The 21693-nt window shown below is 53.3% G+C and overlaps 1 protein-coding gene across 1 annotated transcript in view; it reads left to right on the top strand.

Annotated features, from left to right (window-relative positions):
• ABTB2 (ankyrin repeat and BTB domain containing 2) overlaps window positions 1–21693 on the top strand; it is a 187483-nt gene that overhangs the window by 153628 nt on the left and 12162 nt on the right. The window contains exons 4-10 of the mRNA XM_055423820.2: window positions 9873–10025; window positions 11331–11496; window positions 14223–14312; window positions 14864–14965; window positions 17202–17298; window positions 17558–17693; window positions 19833–20062. Coding sequence (XP_055279795.2) covers window positions 9873–10025; window positions 11331–11496; window positions 14223–14312; window positions 14864–14965; window positions 17202–17298; window positions 17558–17693; window positions 19833–20062 — 974 coding nt within the window. The remainder of the gene's footprint in view (window positions 1–9872; window positions 10026–11330; window positions 11497–14222; window positions 14313–14863; window positions 14966–17201; window positions 17299–17557; window positions 17694–19832; window positions 20063–21693) is intronic.

Raw genomic sequence — 21693 nt, 5'->3', positions numbered from 1 at the left:
CCCTTACAGGGTAGCTATTAAAGGGTGAAGTTTGCAGAATGGTCTCGTGCTTACTTGGCACATAGTAGGCCCTCAGCAAATCTTAGCAATGTGGCTTTACTGCTTTACTGCCCAGGCCAGCATCTTCCCTGAAGCTGCATTTGGGCTGGGGGTACAGAAAGCATGATCAAGTGCTAGGAACCTTTTTCTCTGACTGAGCTGGAGTGCACCGCCTCCACAGTACAGGTCAAATTCACTGGTAACCAGTCGGGAACGTTCCCCTTACACATGTGCTTCTCTGCCAGGCCTCAAGAGACATGCCCCTACCTCCTCCTAGAAGTTTCTGGAAACCATTTTTTTAAATCGTTTCATCACGTGTTCAGTTGCATCCAACTCTTTGCGACCCCATGGACTTTAGCCGGCCAGGCTCCTCTGTCCGTGGGATTTTCCAGACAAGAATACTGGAGTGGGTTGCCATTTCCTCCTCCACGAGATCTTCCCGACCCAGGGATCGAACCCTCGTCTCTTGTGTCTCCTGCGTTGCCGGTGGATTCTTTACCACTTGAGCCACTGGGTTGATTGATTGATTTGGATGTGCTGGGTCTTAGTTTCAGCACTTGGGGTCTTCATTACTGTGTGTGACATGTTTTAGCTGTGGCACGTGGGCTCTTAGTTCCCTGACCAGGGACCCAACCCAGGCCCCCTGTATTGGGAGCATGGAGTCTTAACTAACCACTGGGCCACCAGGAAAGTCCCTTCTGGAAACTCTTCACCTGATTGTGTGAATGGGTCCCCTTTCTGCCTTAGACTCTGGGGTATGGGAGAAGGCAGATGCTGTGTGATGATACCCAGCTGAATCCAGACAGGAATACCTATTCAGAGACTAAATAAAAGACCCAACACCCACCCCACTGCTCAGCAGTTATCCACGGGATAAATGGAGCAGGACAGCTAGCCATAGGCTCTTCCCCAGCCTGACTTGTTGGCCGAGGTCCATGAGTGGTGACAAGCACCCTCATCGTGTTTTGAAAGCGTTGTGTTCAAAAGAGGAGCTTGTCCTTTGAGCAGGCTAGAGGCCCTTGCTGGTCTGACTTCTTTCACTTGGTAAAAGAACTGTGGTCTCTTGTCAGCCATCACAGACGCTGAGCCTGGGTGATTCTGCGTCTCTTAACACCTTCATGCAGCAGCGAGCCCCGTGGGTGAGGTATGGCCGGGAGGCCAAGGGAACCACACCCTAGCCAGGTGGAGCGAGGCCTGCTTTCACTCCGTTCCATTCCAGGTGTGTGGGAAGCAGCAATACTCAGCCGGCTGCGCCAGCTGCTGACCAGCCAGGCCACCATGCGGGAGGGCCTTAGCCTGAGAGACAGGCCAGATAGACGCCTTGAAGCTCGCAGCACTGGGAACCCTCCATGCTTGGTGGGAGAGGGTGGAGGGGTGCAGTCTCCACTGAAATCTGTAACATCCACCCACATAAGAGGCCACCCTGGAATCAGGCCATGTGGACATCTGCTGAACCACACCTGCCGTTCCCTTCCTGGGATGGCTCCACCCTCCCAGAAAAGCCGCCTTAGCCCAGTCAGCTGAGCTGCCCCAGGAAGCAGTTCCTAGGTAGAAAATTCTCCTGTGAAATGGTTATCTTTTCATTAGGGGAATATTTTCTTTCTTTTCTGAAGAGAGCCATTTGTTAATACCCAAGTCAGCTCAGGCCTCCAAGAATAGAAGACGAAGTGCTTCCCCATTTCATGAGCTCATCTGGCTGACTTAGAGCTCAGGGACCCTGCAGAGAGCACTAGAGTAAGAGCAGACCCCTGAGAACACGTTCGCAGCTTGAGGGCTCTGCCTCCAGGAGTGAGAGACGTGCTGTGCATTTCTAAATTCAAAAGTTGAGTCTCTAACGTGGGCTTCTGTCCTAAGGGATGGACAACAGCAGTCTCTGCCTTCAGAGAAATTATAGTCTGAGGAGAAAGTAGTCAATGCCAAGTAGCAAAATGATTACAACTGGTGTATGTTTGGGGGCTTCCTAGATGGCACCAGTGGTAAAGAACCTGCCTGCCAATGCAGGAGACATAAGAGATGTGGGTTCAATCCCTAGGTCAGGAAGATCCCCTGGAAGAGAAAATGGCCACCCACTCTAGTATTCTGGCCTGGAGAATCCCATGGACAGAGAAGCCTGGCGGGCTACAGTCCGTGGGGTGGCAAAGAGTCAGACATGACTGAAGCAAGTTAGCGTGCGTGTGCTATGCAGGAGCAGAGTGGAGACCAGGCTCAGGCCAGGTGGGCAGAGAGGGCCTCCCGCTGCCTGGAGGGGACCCATGAGCCAGGCAAGGTGCTTTATGCAAGTGCTAAAGGCTACGGTGACCGGGTGTTCGTGTTTGCCTGAGACACTTGTCTCTTAGGCCTGCTCTCCCAGTGTTGTTGGCAGGAGCCCTCCTCTTGCCTCTCAGATGTGGTCCAGCTTGGTGACAGATTACATGGTTACCGTGCGTAATACTCATCACTCCCAAGATGGAAGAGGTGGCTCAGGGTCCAGAAGATGGGAAGCCAGAGTCAACTTACTAAGCTAGGTGGCAGTGGAGTGTACTATGTGGGAGCTTGGACTTCGGGGGGTACCCCTGCCTGGGACCACCTCCCCCACTCTGCCACTTACTAGGTGTGTGGCCTGGAGCAAGTTACTTGACCTCTATAGGCCTCAGTTTCCCCATGTATAAAGTGGGGACAATAATAATACCTGTTGCCTAAAGTAGCGATGAGGATGAGACGAGTCAATAGATGTAAAGGGCTTAAAACAGTGCCAGGTGCTTCGCAGATGCCCTGCACACACTCACTGTTTGTGTTTTGCGCCTCATCCTGGCTGCCTCAGGAGCTGGGCCAGGATACCCCAGGATACTCTGATTGCTGCACTATTGGCCTCCCATGCATAGCTCATGTGGAGGTTCCCTAATGGGCAACCAATGGAAAGAGGTAGGGAAATCGTTCACAGCTAATCATGACTTGGTTGTAATCTAAATTTATATCCATATGCATATCTGAGCAAGTAGAGGTTTTTCTGGTGCCTCTAATCTGTACCATATGGGTTTTAATAAGAAAAGCATATTTCCCCAAAGAAAGCCCTAAGCCCTGTCTCTCACAGAAGTCACCTGACCCCAGGTGGAAATTCTGCCGGGGGTCAGCTGCCGGGTCCAAGGCCAAGGGGCTGTGGGGGGGAGATAGTCCTCAGAGTCAGAAGAGAGATGCCTGCTCAGCTCTGACTCTAAGCTGAGCCAAACCACTCTGGTTTACCAAGCCATTCTAGAAAAATAATTAGTCCAAGATGTGAGCCAGACTACTAGAATCGCATCCTTTGTGCTGGGAGTGGAATCTGACTTCATTTGGGACGATGTTGGTTTCATTCTCCGTGGATGTTTTGGCTTGGTGTTAGGCCACCGCAGCCCTCTGGAAATCTTGGGGGACCTGGGGGTGAGGGCCTCAGAGTTGGCAAAGCAGAGCCAACCTTGACTTTCCCAGAGCAGTCTCTGCTTGAAGAGCTGGCACTTGATTGGGAAAAGGTTGGCATCTTCACAGGTTCCTGGCGGTGCCACTTGCCAGGCCCAATCCAGGCAGCATGGCAGCATGGGCGTGCAGAAGTAGTGTGCTTCCAAGCAAGGTCCTGGAGAGAGACGGATTGGAGGGAAGGTCACCCCATTCCACCCTAGGGCTCAGCAGTGGCCCTCACTGAAGGCAGGGCAAAATCAGTGCAAGAATTTAGGGTTGGGAGTGGGAGGTCTTCTGGCCGGCCCCTCCTTTGACCATTATCTGTGTGGCTGGTCCTTGTGAGATTCCTTTCCTAGACTAAGGGTCCTTACCTTGGGGTGGGCTGAGCTTAGACGGTGATGAGGACATCTCCTTATGGAGCTAGCCTAAGGTACCATGGGCCTCCCCAAACCCTCCCAGCCCCGGGAACCAGGCCTGTGCCCCAAGGTCCCTTCTGCTCCCAGTCAATGGTGGAAGTTAAGAAATCATGGCCCAGGTTTCCTGGGGCTGAGCTCAGGCTGGCTGTCGAGGGCCTACCAGCCAGTGGGCACTTCCCAGACCCACCTGGCTGAATACCTGAAGCCAGTCCTCATGGGTGGGCGCAGAGGGGACATACCTACTGACCCCAGACTTGGCCTGCCCGGTGGGGCCAGAGACACAAGGTCTTATCATGCCTGGGCCTCCAGTTCCAGGCTTGTGCCCCATCTGCCAACCTGACTCTCTCCCCAAAGCCCCTGCCTACCTCAAGGAAGAACAGAGCCTGCTTTGAGCTGGAAATCGGAGGCGTTTCCTGTTTCATGTTGTTAAGACACCGCTTGTGGGACTGTAATCCCAATAAATTATACGCTTGCTGAGTGGGGCAGGGTTGGTTTTTTGTTTTTTTTCCAGGCTGCAGGGACCTCTTAAAACCAAGGCCTTAAGAAGTTTATTCTCTTTCTTTTTTAATGGGAAAAAATGGCTTTTGCAGGCCTAGTCCTGGTGAGGGGCCTTATGAGCCTGTTGGCTTGATATACTCAGGCTCAAATGTTTGATTAAAGAGGGAGAAGAGAAACTGAGTCACGACACTTGGGCTGGTCTCCCTGTTGCTGCTGAAGGGTTCTGTGACCTTAGGCGAGACACTGGGCCTCCCAGGGCCTCTGTTTCCTCTTCACCCCACTTCCTGTTAAAGGCCCACTTTCTTTGCTATATTTTACGAGTTCTCCACATGACATGAATTGCTATTTTATGCACACAAAGACAAATGCTTGGAGTCGGTGACCCTTTTAAGTGGCCTTGTTTGTCACAGTAGCAGCCCAACCGGATGTGTTTGCAAGTGTATGTGTGGTGTTTCCGAGGTTAGGCCGCCAGCAGCCCTCGAGGACTGCAGGTCCCTCACAATATCCCATGCCCACCCCTCACCCCCTCGCTTGTTCATGACCCCGCGGCCCCTGGGTCTGTGTTGTCCCTGCCCCTTCCCTCGTCTAGAGTTCTTGACGGCCAAGGCCCTGCACCACCAGAAACAGTCTCCAGATCACACTCGATATAGTGGTTGCATTTGTTGCTCCGTTTTATGAGCTGGGGTGGAGTGGGTGGTGGGCAGCTCGCTGGCAGGCTTTTGCAAGCTTTACATGTTTATACTTGCAGGAAGGTTGGGGGGTGTGGAGAGGAAATTGGCTGGGCTTGATGAAGGCTGGAGCTGAGGCATTTAATAGATTCTTGTAGCCTTTTCTGCTATTACGTATTTTCTCTATCAACAGACACTAAAATGATAGTAACAGCTAACCTTTCCCAAGAACTTACCGTGTGCTAAGCACTTTATGTACGCACTTCTGGCCGTCTTCTGAGGTGGCCCTATTATTGATACCCATTTTGTTGATGGGGCAGCTGAATCTAGAGAGAGAAGATAACTTGCACAGGATTATAATTTAATTCATCAAGAGTGCAGTGGATTGCAACCTAGGGCAGTCTCCCTCGAGAGCCCGTGTACTTGACCACTGTACAGAAGGTACAGCTTTTATCTTATAGAGGCTGTGAAATAACAGCAAAAGGGTTTCTCATGATGGTAAGTGTCTAGAAACCACCAACCTAACCCCATCTTTAAAAGAAAAACAGGCCCAAAGAAGGTAATGATATGCCCAAGGTTATAGACTCAGTTTAGTGGCTTCTAGAAACTAGGATTTTCTGCCAGTGAAGATTCAGTGTGGAATCCTCAGATCCTTAAGCCAAGGGGTGTGCAAGTAAACCACACACCATTCTAGAATTGACTGGACTGGGGCGGGACCCCAGCCACACGCCTGAGAGCAGCCTTTCTCAGGGCAAGCCTTCATTTGTCTAAGGCAGCATTCTCAAAGTGTGGCCTGGGGATCCTCTGGGTCCCACAGACTTCTCAGGCCCCAGGGTTAGCAGTATTTTCATAACAATGAGATATTATTTACCTTTTCACTCATTTTCTCACACGTTCCTAGGGAGTATTCAAGAGACTGTGTGACATACAAGCACAATATCACTCTGATGGCTGACAGAATGTGAGCCTGTGTATTCAGAGGTTTGAAGTTCTATGTTTTAATTTTGGATACAGTAATTAGCAATAGAACAACGCACATAAACAAAAGGTCTTTGAGGGCATCAATAATCTGTAAACGTACAAAGGGTATCCTGAGACCAAAGCACTTGAGAACCACTAGTCCAAGATGCCAGGCGCAGCAGAGGGGACAGTCAGTGGCTTGTGGCCAGCCACAGCCTGGCGAAAAGGCAAAAAGGGAAACAGGCCTTTTTCTCTGGGAGGGAACCAGAGAGACCCTGGGGATGGTGCATAGCCAATCGTTCCCAGCCTTGCTCCTCTGGAGCCCTTTCACCCTGTGTTAAAACACAGCCGTGCCCAGTACAGATGGGAGTTTTTATAGGGATTTTCCAGAATGTCCATTAATGCAGGCCAGCTTCTCAGCATGCCCAATGGGCTAGATGAAATAACCTGAAAGGAAATAGTAGCCTGGAGCCCACAGGCCAAGGGAAAGATGTTATTGAGAAAGTCCATGAATTGCTTGTCATTTTACTTCCCTATGGGCCACAGGTCAACTGGTGGGTAGGTCAAGGAGAAAGGCCCAAAAGGATTATTTGGGGGGCTGCAATGGCCTTGGGTGTGGACAAGGGGGCACCAGTCAGAGGCATACTGATAGCTTTAACCATGGAGTATTTTTGTATGTTGAGAATATTAATCAGTATGCAATTCAGGGAACAGAAACCACCCTAGGTGTTTTAAACAGGAAGGGATTTAATTCAGGGAATTATGTGCCAAAAGAATCATTGTGTGGGCTCAAGGAACAGGTCTAAGGCTGAACCTCTAGGAATGACTCCAACCAAGAACAATACAAAACTTGGTATCGGGGGGCTTCTCCCTCTGAGATAACCCTAGAAACTGCAATTCAGGATTGAAGCTGGAGTCGAGGTGGTTTTGCTGTTACCTTCAGGAGCAGTACTGCTGTCTCTGAAGCACTCAGGACATCGCAAAGTGGACACTGGAATGCCCTACCGAGGGAAAGTAATACCTCATGTTTTATGACTTGGTCTGTTAGTAGAACCAAGCAAAGAAGACACAGAGGGGACCTCTGCCTCACATCCATTTATCAGATTTCATGCAGCTATGGCTTAATGGTGAAGTCTAATTACAAAAGAGTCTGGGAAATGTAGTTTTCAGTTTTCCACATCTCCAGCTAAGTTGGTAAATTGGAGGCTTAATGAACCAGTTCCCAGTATCTGCCCACCAGTTACCAATACTCCCATCTTTTCACGTGCCAAGTTGTAAGAGGCACAAGCCTGGGGAATGAATCATGACACCATCTGATTAGACTTCATGGTTTCCTGAGCTCCCTCTCGGATTTCCCGTAGTGCAGCTGGGAGATGCTGCTCAGAGCATTTGTGGCCACACTTGGCTCTTTGTCTTGGCTGTTGGCCACAATAGGGAAGAATGGCTGGCACATCCGTGAACTATCTTTTTGTTTACCCTTCAGTTTCCAGTGCTGGTGGTTTAAATAAAGCCTTCCCCTTAAATCAGAAGGACTGATATGTAGCCGTATGTCTCTAAGCTTACCTTGCAGCACTGTGGTGTAAGAACTGTAAAATTCCAAAATATTTGGGGGGAATTCAAATGGGCATTCACAACCAAGGGAGATCTTATAAACAGGAGGGTAATTCACGAATGAATTGTGGCTCCTTCCTGGATTCTACAAGCTCCCCATTAAGAGTCGTGGCTCGCCACTCTTAACTAGTCTACATTGTGCCCTTGGAAAGTATGTGTCATTTTTTTTTCTGGGCAGAAAGAGGACTTGGTCCCGAACTGAAAACTTGGATGTGTTCTGCCACATTCCTGATGCTTAGCCATCATTTCAGTATTCAACTTAACTGAGGATCTGTTGTGTCCAGGCCCTGTGTTGGGTATAGTTTGGAGAACTAGGGATGGTGGAGGCATCATTCTTGTCTAAAGAGGAATAGTCTAGTCAGGAACATGAGACATATTCATTCTAGAATAGAGTTCTAAGGGATCTTGGAGAAGGAAGAGTATTTTCATTGGAGAAGGGATGTGGGAAGGCTTCTAGAAAGAAGTGGCATTGGAACCAGTCCTTGAAGGATAAAGAGGATCTGGATGGGAAGAGGTGAGAGCTGGTTCATTCTTATGAGGAGATGGGGACAGCCAGGGTGGGCTTGAGAACCGTGAATGCCTGGTGGTCTGGTGTGTCCTGATGAAAAGTTTGAATCAGGGCTGGAAAGTAAGTTGGAGTGATGTTCTGAGCATCCCTGAAGGCCAGGGCTACAAGCCTTTCCCAACCTTTGGCCACCTTGTCACTATAGCAATTGGTACAGTTAGAGGACTTTGGGCTTCCCTGGTGGCTCAGACGGAATCCATCCACATTGAGGGAGACCTGGGTTCAATCGCTGGGTTGGGAAGATCCCCTGGAGGAGGACATGGCAATCTACTCCAGTATTCTTGCCCGGAGAATCCCCACGGACAGAGGAGCCTGCTGAGCTATATATAGTCCCTGGGGTCGCAAAGAGTTGGATACGACTTAGCGACTAACCACACAGTGCACCAGTGAAATGATTCAAATCTAGGTGTGTTTTGAGAATGCCAGAACCAGGACATCAAAATAACTTCCAAATGAGCCACTTTTACAAATCCCATCTGATTATCTTATTAAATAAATAAGTAAAAGGCGTTCTTTGCCCTCAAGGAGAGAAGCTTTGAAAACTTTGAAGGTGACCTAAGCTTTTGGAAACCTTAGAGAAGTCTCATGAGGACATCTTTAGGTGATTTCCTGCAGGTGGTTTACTCAGGAACTGGGGAGAAAGGATGGAGGTCTTCCTCCTGGACAGAGTACCTCTCTGCCTGTCTGAGGGAAAGACGGTGACAGCAGGGACCTAACTCGTGAGGAGCCCAGGGTATCCGAGGAAGTGGGAGGGTGGGTGGATGGGGGCGGCAGGCATGAAGCCAAGACCAGCTGTCAGGGCCCCTCTGCAGCGTGAGGTCTGCTAGGCTGTGGAGCGTTCTGAGGTCTCACTGTGGGAGACCAGAACAGGCAGAGGACAGACAGACAGGAGTCCAGCTTGGTGGGGAGGGCAGAGACCGGCCCTGAGTGGCAGAGCCACCATTTTGCTCCACCAGGGGGCAGTAGTCACCTTCCTGTGAATGGCGCCCCCTGGTGGCCCACAAAACACCTACAGCAGGTGCCCCCTGAGTTTGTAGCTCCCAAGCCTTGCTGAACTGCCTCTCTCAGCCTCCTAGCTGTCTCACACCATGGCCATGGGTTCTGGATGCGACATAGGCCCCGGGACTCCCTCCCTGGAGGACCTGGAGCACCAGGCCGGGGCCACCCAGCCTGCCACAGGAAATGACTAGATCCACCTCAGCCCAGGGGTCGGTTGAGGGAGTGGCTGTCAGCCATGCATGTATAGTGTGAGATGCGTCATCTCACTTGGCCTTCCAGTAGTCCTGAGAAGTGGGGATCGCCTCGTCTCACAAGTAAAGAAGGAAACAGCCTCAGGGTGTTGTCTGTGGTGATGAAGGGGCTCAGCGGCACACCAGGGTCTGTGGGACTCTTTCCTCTGCACCCGCCCACCCTGGATTCTGTGGAGGGAGCAAGAGTCCCCAGTTCCTCTTGGGTCATCTGTAAGGCCCTCAGGCTCTGCTTGTGGCCCATGAGAGGAATTCCTCCCAAGCCCTGACAGAGCTCCTGTGGAAGGGGACAGATCGGGGTCTCCCTGAGGAGGAAGGTCGGGTCCCCTCCACACCTCATGACTCTCCCCTCACAGAGGTCTTTGGGGGTGGGCCCAGCCTCCATGGCTGTCCTGAGAGTGGGTGCTCAAGGGGGTGCCTGCCCGGGACTGACCCTCTCTGTCTCTGCCCCCCCCAGGCCCTTCATGCTGCTGCCACCACTGATGGAGTGGATGCGTGTGGCCATCACGTACGCGGAGCACCGCCGCAGCCTCACCGTGGACAGTGGAGACATCCGGCAGGCGGCCCGGCTGCTGCTGCCCGGCCTGGACTGCGAGCCCCGGCAGCTCAAGTATGGAGGCGGGGAGGAGTGAGGTGGGGAGGGCCTGGGTGAACCCACTGCTCCCTCACTCTCCTGGATCGGGAGGGAGCCGAAAGCAAGGGCTGCAGCCCACTCGGTGGATCTGCTCTAAGGCGCTGTCTTCGTGAGCCCGCCTGTTAGAACTGATCTGTTCTGGACCTGGGCTGCCCTCCAACGTGTTCTCCTCCGCAGCCACGGGTCTGGCACAGAGCAGACTCCCATTTGCATTTTGGGTGAGAGAGCACTCACAGTGGGGCTATTTGGGGTACACAGCAGAGTGGGCCCTCCTCCCTGTGGGTGCAACCACTTTCTGGAGCACTTCCTAGGTACTGGCTGGTGCTGAGCACTCCTATTTTATGTGCATTTTCTCAGTCCTTTGACAACCTCAGTGAAGGGGCTTTAATGCCCATCTTACAGATGGAGAAGCTGAGGATCAGGAGGCGCAGTAACTTGCCCACAGGTGCTCAGCTAGCAGGCTGACCATGCCCGAATTTGAAGCCAGGCCGGTGTGGCCCCAAGCCTGGGTCCTTAATTTCCTTCCTGGTGTGCCTCTGTTGTGTTGGACGGGCCTCTTGAAGTTGTTCCAGAGGAACGGTCCCCTGGCCATCCTTGACCTGGGAGAGCCTCGCTTTGCCCTCCGCCTCTGCTGTCTCCATTGTAAATGCCACGACCTCCTTCTGTGACGCGTGTTTTCTACTCTGTGGCCCAATCAAGGCTCCAGGCAAAAGCCACCTATCGAAAGCCCATGGCGCACCCTCTGCAGGCCATGGCTGTCCTTGGTAGGATAGCTTGGCTGCAACTGGGAGTCTGGCCCACTCTCTGCCGTGTCTTTGGTGCTTCTGGGCCTCACCAGGAAGCACTGAGAGGAGAGGATGGAGCATCAAGTACTGGAACTTGGCCTCAATGACCATTCTCGAGAACAAGTGCAGCCTACTCCGTGCAAAAAAAATACACAACCGAGTACTGTGTGTGGCCCAAGCCCCGACCAGAGCTTCTTCCTCCTCAGAAAGTCCCCTGAGAGATCATTTTGTGGGGGATTTCATTTCTGATCATTGACAGCTCCTAAGAGCTCAGAGCACTTCTTTAGCGTGTTTATAAAAAAGCTGAAGCGTGTGCTCTTCCTGTCACTGATCATGACAAGGCCAGTCACAGCCGATTAGATAGTAATTCCCAGTCCTCCCCGTCCACGCCATCCTCACGCCACACATCAGCCTAGCACAGCGGTGTCACCTCTCACGGTGAGGCTGTGTCCTAGCAGAAACAGCCAGGCTTAAACACCTGGTCTCTTCTGCACAGACCCGAATGCTGTTTCAGTTCCTTCCGGAGGCTGGATGCCCAAGCGGCTACTGAAAAATTCAACCAGGACCTGGGCTTCCGCATGCTCAACTGCGGAAGGACCGACCTCATCAGCCAGGCGATTGAAGCCCTGGGCCCCGATGGGGTGAACACCATGGACGACCAGGTGCGTTCTGAGCGCTCCGCCAGGCAGGCTCGGGACCAGAGTCTGCAGTGATGAGCGACCGCGGTAACTGGCGGTTCAGTCTGTTCTGTCCCAGACCTGAGACCCACCCACTCAGCTGTGTTTCTAAGAAGCGGCCTACTCCCGAATCGCACTCTGCTGTCTACATACATGGCCAACTCAGAGACTTCCCAGGCACTCCTTGGAAATCGTTTGTAACAGGCATTCGGCTTCCCCTCACTGGAAGGCTGGAGGCTGTCCCAGATGGCGCAGGGCTGGGAGAACGTCCAGAGAAATCAGCTTGATAGCGAGCTGGGGATAATGATCACTGAGATTTGTATTAGGGCATCCTGTGTGCCACGCTCCAGTAGAAACCCTTGCCTTCGTGAGTTAACATCCTAGACGAGGAGACAGATACTAAGAAACACAAAGTCATGAAATGCAGAGTATGTTAGTGAAAAGTGCTGATGTGTTAAATGAAGCCAGAAAAGGGGACAGGAGGTATTGGAGGCGATGAAGGAATTTTAGGCAGACTTTAACTGGAGTTTTTGGACCTTCTTTCTTTTTTGTTTTTGCTGTGAATAGCTGGCATTTATACAGCACTTCCTGTGTTCCAGGTATTCTAAGCACTTTGCACAGATTGACTCATTTAATCTTGACCACAGCCCTGAGAGGTAGGAATCATCCCCATTTTATAGACAGGGAGACTGAGGTACGGAGCTCACTGGGATTAGAAGAACCCAAGCAGGCCAGCCCCAGGCCCTTCCCCACCTGTGGGAGATGCAGTTTTTATTTGATGCGGTTGCTTGAGCTTCCCCAGGGTAATAGCACTGTAGTTTGGAAGTCCACACGGAAGCTTGGGGCAAGTTAAATGGCAGCTGAGAGGTCACATAGAGGTCACATAGCACTCTCAGATGAGATGGTGACACGGTAGAGGCTGTGATGAGGTGCCTGGTGAACCCAAGCCAGGGTGGACTTTGGCAAGTCAGGCAGGAGCAGTCAGGGAAGGAATCTTCCTGAGTCATGCTGGAGGGAGGGGGTGGGGGATGGGGAAGGCATCCCAGGGAAGGGAGATGCTGGGAGCCAGAGCATCAGGGCGGGACAGTCAGGCATGTGCTGGGACAGGAAACCACGAGGCTGAGGGAGTTGCTGCAGGAGAGCTCCGGGAGGTGACAGGCTGGATGTCGTATCTCCCCAAGATTCCTCTGTCAACACGAGCTCTGGGGCTTTCATCCTGTTCCTCCAGCAGAAGGGTGGGGAAGCCCATGGACGCCAGCCTCACGTGAGGTTGGAGTTTAGTCCTCCAACTTGTGGGATAACAGTGCCTGCCCCTAGACCTCTGCACCACACCTAGTAAATGCTCCATACAGGCGCCTCCATGTTTGTTGGTGTCGATAGGATGATTATCCCTGAAATCTGTTCACCAGTGCCTCTTGATTTAACCTCTTAAGGGGGAAGGACCAACATGGAAAAAAAAAGTAGTTTCTCCTCACAGGATGCATCGACGGCTTATAGTTTGAATCACATACAGACCTGTGGAGAAAAAAGAAGTCAGGCTTGTGCCGAGGGGAATAAAGCAAAGTCAGGTTCTCACTCGGTGGCTTTTCTCTCAATGCCCCAGTCCTGTTTGTTTCCTCAGCCTCAGTGTTTGTAGAATGGAATGATCTGTGGGGTAGATAGACCTCTCAGCCATGATTAATCTCGGGCCATTTCTTTATCTCTGGGCGCTAGGCAAGGATTTATGAGGTAAGGAGATCTTGTCTACACACAAATAACCTAATAAATAACATCGCAGGGCTCCAGACAAACGCTTGCCAGCATCCAGCTGTGGAATAGTGCTTTCCACTGCAGCCTTTGCTGTTACTGGCCACAGAGGAGATTCCCGGCCAGGGGGCGGCTCCATTAACCGCCCACCTAAATTCGAGTAGGGATTGGGCCTCAGCTTTCAGAAAAGCTCATAACTGCTCACAGCACGAGACGTTCATGTCAACCTCTCCACCCTGTGTGAGACGCCTTGGGGAGAAGAGCTTCTCGGCTCATGCAGGCCTGGGTTCCGTCTGAGTTCATCCTCTTACATATTGTGTGACTGTGGGGAAAGTCAGTCCCCGTATCTGTGAAGTAGGGATGATAGCAGAACCTCCCCAATAGGGATGGTATGGTCATTAAATGAGATGATGCATGTAAACCACTTCACACGGTGATTTACCAGCTCAGGGCCTGGGGTGGATTTGGATGTGTCAATGTAGTGTGGCAGCCGTGATGGTGGTGTTGTGTTATTTTAATTAGTTAGCTCATCCTTAGTTAGCTGGGCCAAGTACTTTATTCATAGTAACTCATACTTTTTACAACAACCCAGTGAGGCAGATACTGTTGTTATTCCCATTTTAAAGATAAAGAAACTGAGGCACAGAGGCTGTAACTTGTACAAAGTTTACAGCAGGGGTTGCCTTTCTCTGGAGTCTGGCTTTAGGGCCCGTGCCCTTTGCCCCTCTGGTGACCTGTAGTGTTCATGGAAGTGTCCCCTACTCATCCTTCAGATGTCATATGTCCCCTGAGCCTGGGAGGGGCAGGCCCAGCCCCTTCTGTCCAGCACAAGACCCAAGATTGTTCCAGATAAGCAGCTGGTCAAGCAGGAGACCTCTATCTGGTTTCCAGGGCAGACACCTATGGAACACGTGTCCTCATGTTCTATTTCCAGACAGTTTAGCATCTGCGTTTGCTTCACATAGGGTATGACGCCACTGATGTATGCCTGTGCTGCTGGGGATGAAGCCATGGTCCAGATGTTGATTGATGCTGGAGCCAACTTGGACATCCAGGTGAGAAAGCCCCAAAGGGCTGCCCCGGGCCCCTAACCCAGCGAGAGAACACCCCAAGTCTTCATCATCCATGCTGGCTGTGATGATTTGGACAACAGAGTGGATATGTCTCAGAGGACTGGAAATATAAGATACACAGAGATCATAGTTAGCAAAGACAGTTTTTTCCTCAAGATTCGGGCTTTCTGCCAGAGAAGTGAGCTCAGAGGGGAGTCCGCTGGAGAGAATGGCCATGATTCTTTTCCCTTTTATCAAATTAGTCCCCAGCCATCCCTACCATCTCCAGACACTTCTTGCTCTGCCTCCTTCCGAGGCATAAAGTGTTCCCCTTCTGCCATCTCTGTGCCCAGGGAAGACATCACTTATTGAACATCCTTTTGAGCCTTGTCCACAAGGTACTCCAGGCAGATGTTGCCGATCGAATATAGAAAGCACTTGAGTTGACTCCTGGCCACCATCCCTGCAGGGCTCCCCCTTAGCTCAGGCCCCGTATCACCCACCCAGGAATGTCACTCACCTTGGAAACACTGATCCCTGTGGCATTTTCCCAGGTTCCAAGCAACTCTCCCAGGCACCCCTCCATCCACCCAGATAGCCGGCACTGGACCTCGCTGACATTTGCTGTGCTGCACGGACATATCTCTGTGGTCCAGGTGAGCTCCTGCCAGGTGTGCCATGTGCCCCCAGCTTGCCAGATGGGCTGAACCCCAAGCGTAGTCCCAGCCTCACATGTGTTGAGTGGGATCAGAGACCCCAGAGGCACTGGTTAAGGCCAGCTCACTGGGTCAGCAGAACAGAGGCTCAACTGATTTGCCCCAAGGAGCAGGCTCTGCAGGATGGGAGCAGGCTCGAATGTTTTTAGGGATTTTAGGGACAAGATGCAGGCCTTGTTCCAGGCCTCTGGATACCAGGCCTGCCTGGCCTCTCTGCATCTGTGGGTGAGTCTCGGGGTGTTCTGGAATCTGGAATCTGTGCAGATGTGCTCAGATCTGCACAGATGTGTTTCTTTCCTCCAACCATCCTTCCAACCCTTAGCTGTTCTCATTCCCTCATGAATTCTGATGGCTTATACCACGCTGTCCTTCTGGTTCTGCCCCTCCCCGTTAGCAGCCATAGTCTGTCAGCATCTCAGTTCCTGAGAGAAGACTCAGATGGACACTGCTCGCCTGTCAGCCAAGTTACACTGTGCCCACCTTGGCCCCGATAGCTGTGGCAGGCTGAGGGTCAGGGCAGGCCTGGAAGTGGAAGCTGTGGACGGGGCATGGCAACACTGCCACTCGGCTCCCAGACTCCTTCTCTCCTCAGGCCTGCAGGGTTCCAGCAACTCCTTCCTGGGAGTTCGCATGACACTCTTGCTATCTGCCGGATCGTGGGTCCCTCGAGGGCAGGGGTCATGTCGACCTGATCATCGCTGTCCACACAGCCCTGGTCTCCACGAGAGATTCTGTGGCCGGTGGTCAGTAGGTTGGCTGCCACATCCTGCTTTTCGGTGACTGTCCTCCCGAGACCTTGAGCAGAGTTCCGCCCTGGCCCAGACCGGCCTGCAGGGCTGTGCCCCGGGCTTGTCCAGACGGGGGCCCAGTTTCACCCTGATGGGCAGGTCTCCCTCGTCCTCCGCCGCTTTGGTGCTCTGGCTCAGACAGCACTGCCGCAGCTGCTGTCTGACTGATGAGAGCGTCCCGCCAACAGCCACCCCCACACCCACATTGTGGGGAGGCTGAGAGGTCAGCCTGGACCCTTCGCACCTGGCCCCAGGTGAGGGGCGGGTAGGATTGGCCTAATTGCTCAAGCGCAGTCTCTGAGGAGTCTCAGTCTCTGGAAACCTGGGAGGGTCGGAAAGGCGGCTCCCTCCAGAGCAGCCAGTCAGGAAAGGTGAGATGGACTGAAGTCACCTGTCAGTGGTGCTGGTGCCACCCCTGCCCAAGGCAAAGCCAGCCCGCCCAGCGGGAACTGCTTGGTATCTGTTAGCCCTGCTCCGTCTGTCCCCTGCAAGGTCTGCCCTTGCCAGAACCGGGAGAGGCCACCTGGTGTCCCAGACAGCCAGGTTCTGCTCCAGCCCTGCACTGCCCAGCCTTGAGCAGCTCATGGAACCTCTCTGAAGGGAGCCCTAGAAGCCACTGGTTACTGAACCCCTGTGGAGAATTGAGCCCCTCTTCACTTAATCCCCAACAGTGTTGCAAGGCAGGCCTCTCTCCCATTTTCTAGATGAGGAAGATGGGGGGCTGGGGAGTTGAGATATCTGCCCCAGCTCACCTAATCGCTGGTGGCCAGCACTGCCACTCAGCTCTGACCCTATTGGCTCTGCCTTTCCCACAACCTCTGCTGTGTCAAGAGCCTCAGATTCCCCTGGTTGATTGGAGGGTGTTACCTATTCTTGGGCTTCTCAAATGGTGCTAGTGGTAAAGAACCTGGCTGCCAATGCAGAAGACATAAAATAAGTGGGTTCAGTCCTTGGTCAGGAAGATCCCCTGGAGCAGGGCATGGCAACTTACTCCAGTATTCTTGCCTGAAGAATCCCGTGGACAGAGGAGCCTGATAGGCTATGGTCCATAGGGTCACAAAGAATCAGACATGACTGAAGCGAGTTAGCACACACCTACATTCTATTCTTCACTGCGGCCAGGGTGTAGGAAACTGTTTGAAAGGGGGAGATAGCTCAGAGGTCCCTATAGCTCAGGGGCTTGGTCCAAGACCACAAAAAGCAGAGGGGAAGATTCTGGACACTTAGAGCCATGAAGGTAACCAGGAGTTCTACAATTCTGGATGCCCAAGGGAGCTGGTTCTTAGTCACGTGCCAGGAGGAAACTAAAAGTCCCTCCCCGAAGCTTACCCTGCACACAGCACAGACACTCCCCTCCACGCTCAAGTGCCCTTCCTGTGCCTTGGCAGTTGCTGCTGGATGCTGGCGCCCACGTGGAGGGCTCGGCAGTGAACGGCGGCGAGGACAGCTATGCGGAGACACCCCTGCAGCTGGCCTCTGCGGCTGGTAGGTGCACCGCTGCCCTGCCCAGCCAGGATCCCTGACTGCCCTGCAGTTCCATCTGGCCCTCCTCACAGTGTCACCCTGCCTGGCTGAGCCGCACACAGTGACCCCCGTGACAGCCTTGAAACCCCTGCTTCAGGGCGCCAGGGGCTCCCCCTCACTCCACCGTCACTGTTTCTGCAGTGCTCGGTGCCCAGGCAGGCCCAGCAGCAGGGCGGTGATGTGGGTGGTGGAAGCATTCCTGGCCCATCTCCTCTTTCAGGGAACTACGAGCTGGTCAGCTTGCTGCTTAGCCGGGGTGCCGACCCCCTCCTCAGCATGCTCGAAGCCAACGGCATGGCCTCCTCCCTCCACGAGGATATGAACTGCTTCAGCCACTCAGCCGCCCATGGCCACAGGTACCCACCCGGGGCTTCCTGCCCTGTGTTCTGTGGAGCATGAAGCAGGCTCTCAGGAGCAGAAGAGCTAGGCCTGGAGATCTTTCCAGAGATGGAGGGGAGGGGTGGATAGAGGGTGGTTGCGTGAACACCAGCCAGAAGGAAGATACAGGTTCAGGCAGCATGGGGGCCCAGAGGGTGGAGGCCCGGAAACACGGGGTGGTGGGTGTCCAGGGCAGGCCCTCCCCTTCCCCTGTAAGACCCTCCACCTGCAGCCACCCAGGGCTGCCCCAGGACCCCATTCCTTCCTGTGCCTTTGCTGCTTCTCCATTGCCCGCCACAGCCTGGAGCGCTAGGGGCTTCCACCCTGACTTCAGCTCCACCACGAACATGCTCCTGGTGGCTCTGCTAGAAGTCACGTCCTGCTCCAGGAGCAGATTGTGGACCCTGCTTTTTAGGGGCCAGGCCTGCCTGGGGGTGTGACAGGGCAGAGGTGAGACCAGAGTTAGACAGCTCTGGGGTCAAAGGGTGACAGGGAAAGGTGGATAGAAGACGACGAGGGACTCCCTTGAGGGACCTGGGTCGCGCCGCCACCGCCCTGTCAGCTCAGCGAGTTAGCGGAGCACCCAGTGTTGCGCAGCCTGCCCACCATCACAAGGCGGGTCGGGAGGGGCAGGCAGGTCTGCAGGCAGGCGGCTTCACCCCCAAGTGGCCTGGGTACCTGCCCATGAGACAGCCATCTGAAGCCCCAGGCCACAGGATGCAGCAGAAGAGCCTGGGGCTTGGAGCCCCAGGTCTGGGTCTGCATCCCAGTCAGTGTGATATTGAGCAAGATGTATTCATCACCCATGAATACTGAGGTTCCTCTCTCAGGGAGGGTTAAATGCACTGGTACATGGCAACATCAGGATTGCCAGGAGAAACATCAGTAGCCTCAGATATGCAGATGATACCACTCTCATGGCAGAAAGTGAAGAAGAACTAAAGAGCCTCTTGATGAAAGTGAAAGAGGAGAGTGCAAAGTTGGCTTAAAGCTCAACATTCTAAACTAAGATCATGGCATCCAGTCCCATCATTTAATGGCAAATAGATGGGGAAACAATGGAAACAGTGTCAGACTTTATTTTGGGGGGCTCCAGAATCACTGCAGATGGTGATTGCAGCCATGAAATTAAAAGACGCTTACTACTTGGAAGGAAAGGTATGACTAACCTAGACAGCATATTAAAAAGAAGAGACATTACTTTGTCAACAAAGGTCCGTCCAGTCAAGGCTATGGTTTTACCAGTAGTCATGTATGGATGTGAGAGTTGGACTATAAGGAAACCTGAGCACCGAAGAATTGAAGCTTTTGAACTGTGGTGTTGAAGAAGACTCTTGATAGTCCTTTGGACTGCGAGGAGATCAAACCAGTCAATCCCAAAGGAAATCAATACTGAATATTCATTGAAAGACTGATGCCAAAACTGAAGCTCCCAATACTTTGTGGTCACCTGATGCAAAGAACTGACTCATTGGAAAAAAAGACCCTGATGCTGGGAAAGATAGAAGTCAGGAGGAGAAGGGGACGAAAGAGGGCAAGATGTTTAGATGGCATCACCGACTCGATGGACATCAGTTTGAGCAAGCTCCTGGCTTTAGTGAAGGAAGGACAGGGAAGCCTAGCGTGCTGCAGTCCATGGGGTCGCAGAGAGTTGGACACTAAGCAGCTGAACAACAACGTGGGAATACGCAAGTCGGCTGCTATTAGGACGATTGTTGTGTATTAGGCTCTGCATGTGATGTCACTTGAGCCTCACATTAACTGGGAGAGGACGATACTGCCTCCCCATGCTACAGTGACAGCCGTCAGGGCTCAGAAAGGTAGAACAACCTGTCTGAGATCACACAAGTGATCACACAAGTGGCAGAGCCTGCTTGGCCCCAGAGCTCATGACTTCTCAGCAGTACGCAGATGGCAGAAGGGAGAGGTCTTCTGCCGCTTTCCCTGACTCACCTGGGGGCCCAGCCTGCCTGGGAAGGGAAGACCATGAGCCCTTTTTGCCCGCAGATACCCCATAGTTGGCCTGTCTGGGCCACAGGGTGCTGAAAGGCAGCTTGGCAGGCACCATCCCTGGCAGGAGCCTCGGACATCACCCTTCTTTGTCCCTTTCCCTGCAGGAACGTCCTGAGGAAGCTCCTGACGCAGCCACAGCAGGCCAAAGCAGACGTGCTGTCCCTGGAGGAGATCCTGGCCGAGGGTGTGGAAGAGAGCGATGCGTCCAGCCAGGGCAGCGGCAGTGAGGGGCCCATGCGACTGAGCCGGACGCGCACCAAGGCCCTCCAGGAGGCCATGTACTACAGCGCGGAGCACGGCTACGTGGACATCACCATGGAGCTGAGGGCGCTGGGTAAGGCCACGCGGTGTGCGTGTACACACACGCACGCACACACATATATACAGACACACACACATACAGACACACACACACAGAAACAGATACACAGACACACACACACACACGTATGCTGTGCTGCTCCTCAGTGTGCATCTACACACACACACACGAGAGGGCCAGGCCTACAGGGCCAGACAGGCCAGGAGGCAGTGGAGTGCAGGGCGGGGCTCAGTCCTCTCCAACCAAGACAGGTGGTGCCCGGAGCCTCAGACAGTCCTCGGTGGGACATGTCTCAAAAGCCTCAGCCCAGCCCTGTGCCCTAAGGGCCCCAGCTTCCCTGGTCGAGGCCTGGCCATGTGGGAGCGCCTGGAGCACCAGGAGTCCACGTTTCTGGTCAGTGAGATGCTCTCCAGTCCATCAGCCCGCCTCCCCACCTCCTCGGCCTGCAAGCTTGCAGACTTCTTTCCTCCCAGGTGGCTGGTCAGACAGACCGACCTGGGGGGCATCACAGCCCTGCCACGTTCCCTAGTGCTCCTCCCCTACGAAAGTGAAGTTGTCACACACAGCGCAGGGCCCGGTGCCCACTATCCATGGGCGCACAGTGCATGATGACTGCATCGCTCCTCTCCCGGGGGGCCATGGCACACGAACACCCAGCGCTGAGCCAAGGAAGCGGGAGCCCCACGGCCGTCTGGCGGCAGGCCAGCCTCAGTGCTCTTCTCTGTGAAATGGGAATATCACTCCTGCACACAGTCAGTAAACCAGGGATGCTAATGCTACCCTTGGCACCATGTCCCCAGGGAATGCCATCAGTTCAGTTCAGTTCAGTTCAGTCGCTCAGTCGTGTCTGACTCTCCGCAACCCCATGAATCACAGCATGCCAGGCCTCCCTGTCCATCACCAACTCCCGGAGTTCACTCAACTCATGTCCACAGAGTCGGTGATGCCATCCAGCCATCTCATTCTCAGTCGTCCCCTTCTCCTCCCGCCGCCAACCTTTCCCAGCATCAGAGTCTTTTCCAGTGAGTCAACTCGTCACATGAGGTGGCCAAAGTATTGCAGTTTCAGCTTTAGCATCAGTCCTTCCACTGAACACCCAGGATTGATCTCCTTTAGAATGGACTGGTTGGATCTCCTTGCAGTACAAGGGACTCTCAAGAGTCTTCTCCAACACCACAGTTCAAAAGCATTAATTCTTCGGCGATCAGCTTTCTTCACAGTCCAACTCTCACATCCATACATGTCCTTTTTAAACCCACAGCATGGCTGGGGAGTAAGAAGCAATCGCTAATTATCGGAAACATCGCTAGTTTTCGTCCTGACGTTTACAGGGTAGTTTTGGATTACTCTGCGGCCCCAGTGACACACTCCAGGGAGCTGGTAAACAGTAATTACGTGGCACTGCGTGTGCGCAGACACACCAGGGAGCCAGGTGCTGGGAAAAACCCTCAGCGACAGAACAGGGTTCATCTCAGGCTTCTAGACAGGCATGGGGCCCTCTTGTCCCCAGGCGCCCTGCATACCCTCCGGGCGTTCGAGTCTCCGGGGCCACCCCTCCTAATTATAATGGTTCCTCCCCGGTAGGTAATTCCGGGGCCTGACAAGCCAGTGGGGCCAGTGTGGGTGCTGGGCCTGCACTTGAA

The sequence above is a fragment of the Moschus berezovskii genome, chromosome 14 (genome assembly GCF_049115385.1).
Source record: "Moschus berezovskii isolate FMDL1 chromosome 14, NW_MosBer_1.0, whole genome shotgun sequence".
Classification (NCBI taxonomy): Eukaryota; Metazoa; Chordata; class Mammalia; order Artiodactyla; family Moschidae; genus Moschus; species Moschus berezovskii.
This window is presented reverse-complemented; position numbering and strand designations above follow the sequence as displayed.